Source organism: Brassica napus, chromosome A1, assembly GCF_020379485.1.
Source record: "Brassica napus cultivar Da-Ae chromosome A1, Da-Ae, whole genome shotgun sequence".
Classification (NCBI taxonomy): Eukaryota; Viridiplantae; Streptophyta; class Magnoliopsida; order Brassicales; family Brassicaceae; genus Brassica; species Brassica napus.
Genome location: NC_063434.1, coordinates 13,526,125 through 13,535,415, shown reverse-complemented (window position 1 = coordinate 13,535,415; position 9,291 = coordinate 13,526,125). Strand labels below are relative to the sequence as shown.

At 29.2% G+C, this 9,291-nt stretch overlaps 1 protein-coding gene across 9 annotated transcripts; it reads left to right on the top strand.

Annotated features, from left to right (window-relative positions):
- The first annotated feature begins 5,471 nt into the window (after window positions 1-5,471).
- LOC106360575 lies at window positions 5,472-9,072 on the top strand. Of its 9 annotated transcripts, none has more exons than XR_007338330.1 (4): window positions 5,528-5,697; window positions 5,883-7,064; window positions 7,230-7,326; window positions 8,661-9,072. XR_007338330.1 is itself a non-coding variant. In XM_048776628.1 (2 exons), the coding sequence occupies exon 2, from the start codon at window positions 5,914-5,916 to the stop codon at window positions 6,340-6,342; it is 429 nt and encodes a 142-aa protein (XP_048632585.1). In that variant the 5' UTR covers window positions 5,472-5,695; window positions 5,883-5,913; the 3' UTR covers window positions 6,343-9,072. The 9 variants fall into 9 exon arrangements, 1 of the variants encoding a protein (XP_048632585.1); XR_007338327.1 differs by having other exon boundaries at window positions 8,260-9,072; XR_007338332.1 differs by lacking the exon at window positions 7,230-7,326.
- Window positions 9,073-9,291: the final 219 nt, after the last annotated feature.

Sequence of the window (9,291 nt, the reverse complement as noted above, 5' to 3'; positions counted from 1 at the left end):
CAATATTTTCATTATCAGTTCAAATACAATACCATTGGAAAATAACTATCATTAGAATTATTAGTATTAAACAATAAAATCAATTTTCACATCATACATCTTTATATTATTAATATTAATTCATTTAAGTACTACTATACAACACTGTAATACCAGTAGAACTGTTAAACATAGTTTTAATAATAGTTCTAATAGAACTATTTTGTCTCAGTAATACAAGTACTCTTACAAATACCCAGAAATTTTCTTTTAAAATTAGGATGATATTGTTTGATTAAACCAATATTATCATCTTCTATGACCATTTCAAATATATGTAGTAGGTAACCCATTTTTTTCTTTCTTCACAAAAGTGAAATAAACCCAATGCCCATAAAACACATTCAAAAGAATATTTTATCTCTCTAAATTTTCACTAAACCTTACATTATTTACATTATTATCTATATCTATGATATACATCTTATTTTAATAATATTCCAGAAAAGATATCATCAAAATCAGACATAATAAACCCACCAACCAAAAAAAACAGTTTTAAAATTTATTTTCAATCTTTCAAAATACTCATGAAATCTTACATTCTTTACTTTACCTATGATGTCTACTTTATTGAATGATATTCCAGAATTTTGTTCTTTTCATAAACAGCCATAATAGACCCACCAATTCATAAACACTGTTTAAAAATTATTTTCAGTCTCTCAAAATACACATCAAAATTCACATTTTTACTTTACCCATCATGTATACTTTGTTTTAACGATATTTCATGAATTGTTTTTTCAAAAACAGCCATAATAAAACCCACCAACCCATAAATACAGTCTTAGAAAGCATTTTCAGTCTCTCGAAATACTCATCAAATCTTACATTTTTCTTATCACTCATATGTAAAATTCATTATAATGATATTCCTGAACAAATTTCATAAAAAACGGATGTATATTACATATTTTTTAAAGCTTCAATTCATTAATAGAGGAATGAGGATACACGATCTGTAGAGAAAAAAAGAAAAAAAAAACTGAGCCCCACCTGAATTTTAATTGGTTGAGACTTGTTGCGGAATCAAGCTTGTAATTGATTTATTAATAATTTATTTAATTTATGAATTGATTAGGTGAAAAAAAAAATATTAAACAATTAGAGAGTAATTTAAGGATGACAACGAGAGAAGGTTACTGAGAATATAGAGAGGATAAGAAGAATATTTTTTTCCAATAAAGGCATATCTATACTATACTAAAAGAGGAATATAAGCTCCTCTTAGAGTGTCCACGTAGGCACAAAAAATTGTCCAATCAGAGAGTCCGAAGTTGCCACGTCATCTCATTTATTTTTTCGTAAAAAATGAAAAAACAATGCAAAGGCAAGGATCGAACCCGGGTTAGTATGACATAAATATAGTGCAGAAACCACTAAGCCATTGAAACTTTCTTGAACACATATACAAGAATCACTAAATATATAATCACAAACTTTATGTATATTTACAATAATATGAATTCAACTTTCAAGACTCCGATACTTTGTTTTGTAAAAAGAAATAATGATCTAAAAAAGCATAGACAAATATGAAAAAGCATAGATTTTTGTTTTCGTGACAAAGTTAAGAATTTTGTAAAAGTAAGTTTAACATATAAATTTTCGTGACAAATATGAAAAAGCATAGATTTTTGTACAATTTTGACAAAACAACTCAAAACATAGTTCTCTAATGTCTTAATAAAATATTATTTAAGGATGCAATAATTAAATATATAAATTCAATAAATTTTGTAATTTATAGACAAAACAATAACACAACAAATTTTGAAACATTTGTTTAACCTATCGATTTCTTTTCATGAGAATCCAACTAAACAAGATAAAAAACAATTAGATTTATTTAATTACCATTTTATTCAATTTTGAATAATTTCAAATTGTAATAATGTATCTTTTTGAAGTTACAAAAAAATAATGTTCTTTCTTTATTACACTAGCATTATATATAGATTCCATATACACAAATAAATATAATATAACAACATAAGCTTGCTTTCCCCGATTCATATGAAAACTTTTTAAGTTATCCACCAAAGCAAATTAATTAAATCAATCAAATTGTTAGAATACAATAAATTAATATATAATTTTATTTTAAATTAAATGATTTAAAAGTGTATTTTCATTAAAAACAAAATAATAAATAAGTAAAACTGATTTGATGGTAATTTTTATGACATATATATATTATGTGAAAGAAATATAAGCTTAATATGAAAAAAAATCTTAAATACAAAAAACTCTAAAATTAACAAAAAATTAAACTATGATATCAATTGAAAGCTTCTTAGACAATATTAATAAAATATTTAAGCGATAATTAGAAAATTTTGATTTTTTTTTGCCAGCCAAAAGTTTATTATTAATTAGCATCTGTTATTTCAAAATGTTTAAGAAATGATGGACTTAAATGATTTATGAACTATAAATAGTAGTACTTTGTAAAGTTGACTTAGATAACATACCTGCACAGCATTTTCAGTCCTTTTTGATGTATAAATTCAATTTTTTCAGAGCAGTTATTCCACAAAGAGATCGTATGAGATATTGTTTTGATATTCAAATTTGTTTCTTGATTGTTAAGAATATTGATAACTGTAAAAATGTCTCTTTCGAATATTATATGTCTATAACTGAATCCCCAACATGAGACAACTTTGTTTAAAAAGTAAATAATTTCATTTTTCTTATATTATATAATAAATATATATTATTTACTGATAATAAAAATATAGTTGTTCATCTATCACAAATAACTATGCAAATATGTGAATCAAGTACAACAATCAAACAATATAATGATTTCCACAAAGAAAATTTAAAAAATATATTTATGTTATGTAGTCTTATTTTATATTCTTTAAATAATGTAATATAATATTATACATTATTTTTTAGAATTGAGAAATACATATAATATCTTATCCGCGCGTAGCGCGGTTAAAAAATCTAGTTGAGTTAAAATCCTCTAAGGCTACCACATCATTTGATCCTCTGCTTTTTTTTTTTATGTAACACAATCCTCATCTACTATATCATTAAACTAGGTGTTTTCTTGCACCATGTGCAGAAATAGAGTTTTAAAATTATATTCATAAATAATATTTTGTTAATTTTTTAGTTTTATTATTTGCGTACGATATTTTAATTCAATAAAAAAATTAAGAGAAAATAAATATTTTTATTTATATTTATATTTCATATATATATATATATATATATATATATCTTGGAAATATTTTTATTTATTTATTTTGGTTAATATATATTAAATAAAATTCTATAAAATTAAAAGAAAATTTTGTTATGTATAATTAACAAAACATAAAATTAAATAATATTTCTAAAATTTGTAAATATTAAAAATAAATAATCATAATATGATTAAAAAATTAATTCTTTTTTGAAAATGCATAATTTTTAAATATTTGTTTTAGTAATAAAAATTATAAAATTATTTAAATAAAATTAAATAACATTTTCGAAAAGTTATTTTATATACTATATTTCTAACTTTACTATTTCTTGTTATATTAATGATAATTTATAAGTTATTACCTTATTCTAAAAACTTACCAAAACTATTAAACAACATTAAATATAAATGTTTATGTCACAATTAGTTTAAGCCATGTCATTTTTCTTAGTATGCTATGTCATCATTTTGCTTTCAAAATTAATATAGTGATGACATGTATCAAAAATCACTTGATAAATAATGTACAAGTGATGCCAATATATACGTTGATAACTAGGTGTTTTGCCCGTATATACGGGCTTAATCGCTTTACAAATATTCATTAGTTTATTTTTTTATTAATTCAAAAATCAGCATAATAACTTATTATTTATGTTTTCAAAAAATTAAATCTAACATATATATTTATGACAAGAATCTAATTAAACATATATGTTTAATTAAAATTTATTAAGGATACCATTGACTTTAACTACTTAATTTATTATACTTGTTTTATATTTTATTTTTAAATTTTATAATTGAAAAATATGTTTTATGATAACAACACAATATATAAGAATTATTATTTTTTAAGTTAATATTATTAATAAAAATTTGTTTTTGATTATATAATTAATAATATATAAAATTCATTAAGGGTAATATTTTATAATTAAAAAATATGTTTTAAGATAACAACATAATATATAAGAATTATCTTTTTTTTTTAAAAAAATTAATATTATTAATAAAAAGAAAATTTGACTATATAATTAATAATATATAAAATTCATCAAGGGTAATATAGATATTAACCGTTCTAATTTTCAACGTAAGAAATTCCGTTGCTAAAAATAATTTCTTAAATAATAGTAAAGAGTAATACCGCTTGCGCTGCCAGTCTGCCACGCCTAATAAATATGAACGTTAAAAACGTATAGATCTAACCAATTAATGAACTGACACGTGAATTTTCCAACTTACCGCCAATACAATACAAAACAAATGGAGAAAATTTAATGAATAAAAATATAAATAAATGATACGAAGTGGAAGAAAGTAGATAAGGTAGACCCCGGTAACCTCCACCGTTTGTTTGGTTAACGGAGTTACATTATATCCATAGGAAGATAGTACGAGTTAAGGTTGGGAAAATAAACCAAACCCGAAAATTCAAACCGAATCCGATCCGATAAAAATAAATCTGAACCGATCCAAACTTGACATAAATACCGAATGGATCCTGTCTTTTGGTATTTTGGGTTATGGATATTATCTAAACCGAATCTGGACCTAAATGAATATCCGATAGAATCCGAAACATTTAAAATCACAAAAAAAATTTCTACCAAATATGATCTTAATTCTTAATATGTATCCAAAATACTTTAAGATATTATTGAACTTGCAAAATAATTATATATACATGAAGGTTGATGGTGGAATATGGTGGTTGATACTTGAAATTTTTAGATTTTGGTTTTGTTTTCATTAAATAATGTTTCTCATTTCATGAGAACTTAGTTTTTGTTTTATGATTTCATTTATCTGGGTTTCTTTCTATCACTAACTATGTTTATCTTTCGCTTGATTTGAATGATCACGTTTGATGTTTTTTCTTATTTTTGAATTGATTTTACGTATGTTTTGACCATTAAAATAAGTACAGATCATGTATTTAAATCCAAAAAACCGATTTTGTTTATGTTTTAGTTACAAAATAAGTACAAATCAGGTATTTTTAAACCAAAGAACCTATTGGAACCCGAATCCGAAAGTACAATGGGTTATACCGGTTCTTTGAAGATTTACTAACCCCGACCCGAATCCGATAGAACCCGAACCGATCCCGAACCGAACTTTTATATAACCCGAATGAGGTTGGTATTGATAAACCCAAAAAACCAAAATCCGAATGGATAAAACCGAAATCCGATTGGGACTCCGAATGTCCATGCCTAGTACGAGTTCTATAAAATATAAACACCTCCACCGTTTGGATCAAAAAAAAAAAAAAAATACCTCCACCGTTTGTTTAGTAACGGAGTTGCAATATATCCGTAAAGAAGACAGTACGAATCTGATTTATAAATACCTTTCATCGTCTTCTTCAACCACTTTTGCTCTCTAGCTATTATACAGTTCGCATCAAATCAAAATTACAGTTACAGATTCTCCGCTAAGGTGTGTGTATCTCTCTCTCTCTCTCTCTCCATCTTCTCCCTTTCTCTTACGCTATTAGGTCTAATTGATTGATTTTCGTGCAATTTATGTAATTCCGATTAGATCTGAAACGCAATCGATTCGATCTGGGAACATAACGTGAGAGATTGTAGATTGCACATCGTATTCTAACCTTGTGATCATGCAGAGTGTGAAGACGGTGTTGAGATCACACAACGATGGAGGTATTTGGAAAATCTTCAGCCAACGTTATTTACTTGTCTGCGATACTGGGGCGTCGTGACGGACCCGACCCGAGTCACAAATGTGACTACAAATGCGAGAACGAGAACGTTTGTGGGAACATGTACCGTTGCAAGCTAACCGGGTTAACCCACGTCTGTGACAAGAACTGCAACCAAAGGATCCTTTATGATAACCATACCTCTTTGTGCCGAGCTAGTGGCCGGATGTTCCCGCTCTCCTCGGCTGAGGAACAGGCGGTTAGAGGTGTCCGTAGGAAGCTTGATGATGAGAGTCAGCCCTCTGAGAGCTGCGTTAAGCGTCGTCGGCGTGATGCTCAGTTTCATTCTTCTCCTTTCGAGAGGTCTTTCGGTGTTGTTAGCCCGATCTGCAGCCGATCTGGGGATGGAATGGATATGAACTAGAAGAGGCTTTTCTTTTATCTGCTCACCTACAATAATATATAACACTGCTCCCTGTCTGATGAAGCATTTTATCTTAGTGTTGTTGAACTTTATGTAGTAGTTATAACTTAGGAGAGACTTTGTGATTCTGCTTCTCTGTTCTGGACTTTCTTCTTTTAATATAACTAGGTGAAGTAGAATAATAACCCACTTGTTTCACCTTCTGCTACTGCTTCTTTGTCCTTGTCTTTGTATACAGGGTAGAGGCAGCCTTTCTTTGGTTGTGTATCTTGTTTTGGTTTGTTCTTAACCGTTACAAGATAGCATTGGTGATTCCTGATACGACAGGTTCTTCAAGATGAAGAATCCTTTTGGTTTGTCATCCTGCAGAATATTCTTTTGTCCTTTTGATGGAGACATGATTGATTACAACCTATACTTTGTTTAAGATCAAGTTTCTTCTTTTACATGATTGATGAGCCCTACAAGTCCTGAATTCTTTTATGTGTGTGCAGGTTTCATAGTGTTGTCATGCAGGACAGCTAAATTGTCATCACTCTCTTTACAATGAATCAATTATTTTGACTGATATGTTTCTCAAATTTCAAGTGTTTTGAGGGGTAAGTCTTAACAATTGGAAGCTTCCTTGTAGGTACATTTATGATCTCAACAGGCAACTAGGGGGAGAGGAAGGACGGGTATAGAAGAAAGATAATACATTAGCTAATGACATAGACTACATGGTAATTTTGCATTGGATAAACTGTGGCAAATGTCAAATTATTTTCTTTGGTTTGTTTATGCTGCAAGTTTTTTTTGGCCTCTGTATCACCCAGTCATTTTTTTTTTCATTCTCTCTTCATGTGTCTGAGGATCTGTTTTTTTTTCCAACATCTCCCAAACTTTAGTTTTTTGATTAAGACAACAAGTATTGACATCTTACATCAACGGATTTGGACATTTTACATCTTACATCTTACATCTTGGCGAGAGAACGAGGTCCTGGTATGTACAATTACTGGTTCTTCATTTATTATATTATACTGAAGGTTTCATACTCTTTAGAATTTGAATTTAATGTTCTTAGTAGGCCTGGGCAAAATAACCGGAATCGAAGAACCGAACCGGAACCGAACCGAAATACCAAGAAACCGGAACCGGACCAATACTCTCAAATACCCGAACGGTTCTTATATTTTTATATTCGAAATAACCGAACGGATACCCGAATATATAAAAATATTAATTATATATACATATAACATAACTAAATATATACTTTTAATTTAAAATTCTAGTAAAAGTATCTGAAAATAGTTGAAGATAACTAAATTATTATAAAGTATCCGAACTACCCGAAAGTATTTGAAACTATTCGGATAGTTTTATCCGAAATATCTGAAATTTTTATCTAAATTATCTTAATTATTTGATATTTTACCCTAAATAACCGATATTAAATAGGTCAAGTACTAAATGGATATTTTAACCCCTATCCGAACTACCCGAAATATCTGAACCGAACCGATACCCGAAATGCCCAGGCCTAGTTCTTAGTAGTTGAATACATAAAACTTTAGTTTTGGTTATAATATCATTCCTTCAGACTAGTAAAATAGGCCAAAGGTCAACATTTTTTAATTCTATCACTAGTTGTTTTCATTGATAGCCTGATAAAAAAAGATTACATATAGCCATGTTATATAGCTATACTAGGGGTATTCCGGCGCTAGGGTTCGCACTTGTACTCTCATTTGCTGTGGCTACTCTCTTGGTGATTAGTCTCTCCATCCTCAAAGCCCTCGCTGTCCTTTTGTTAACTGAAACTCATGTTAACATAGTGAAGTAAGTTACGGTGTCATGTTATAGATCATGGATGATCTGATTGGTTAGTACCTCGTTCTAAGTCAGCAACATTAATGTCCTCAACTTGAACAGGAAGGATAGTGTCTGGGTTGTATTGTATGTCTTGCTGGGGGCTTTGCAACTTCTTCTTGCGTGGATGCTTCTTCGTTGCTGACGGGCAAGCCTCCCATTAGTTTATGTGAATGTTATTCAAACCGGAAAAAAATAAGTTCCAAAACAGTAGTTCTAACTTGTTAAATAATTCTCAGCATTAGGTGTGTTCGACCATTAAGACGATCTAATTCTGATATTACTCCGAGCAAGGTGGCTGGTGTTAGGGGAAGATAACACTCTCTTAACCAGGGGTGGCGTCGATCAGATACTGGAGAAACAGAGAGCAAATGACATGATGAAGTTGAAAATTATAAATCTGTGTGAAATATTGTCGGGTTAGGACTTACTTTTTTTCTTTTTCCGGCTTCTTTTTGGTGCAGATGATGATGATGGTGTGGATAGTACAGGACCACTATGTCTTCTCTGGGATCTCGCTGAAGGTGCTTTTCATGTCACTGCTACTGGTGTCTTCACCATGACTTCTTGCAATCTTGATGGTAGAGAAATCAATGATGGAGAGTCTGAATCAAAAATGCGTGAAAGTATGCAAGGGTTTGTTAGTAACGGAATGCTGAATGCATTCCATACACTATGTGCTTTTAGTATTTTGTTGTGGGAGTCGTACAGACTCTCTGCAACTGTTACTGGTTTATTAAAGCTAGGAGGAGATAAGTATGTAAAATCTTGGATAGTATCTACTGTTTCAGAACTTAGTGCAAATGGCATTAGGACTTATAACATGTAGTAAAGTGTCGCTTATAAAGGTTTATAGAAGTTAGCATCTTGGGTTTTCTTGATTGTGATCAGTGCCGGTCCGGACTATGGTGGCACCTAAAGCGGACCTCAAAATTTTTGTCCCTTAAGTATAATTAAAAACTGTACAATATTTTTAAAACTGTATTTTTGTTTAACAAAAAAACATTATTTGCTATTTATCTTATATATTTGGTGTATTGAAAGATAAACAGTGATATTCTAAAGATCACTTGTTATTATTTATATTAGTTCACT

Excerpts from the sequence above, each read along its gene's own strand:
- LOC106360575 (XM_048776628.1), top strand. The coding sequence starts at position 5,914 with ATGGAGGTATTTGGAAAATCTTCAGCCAACGTTATTTACTTGTCTGCG.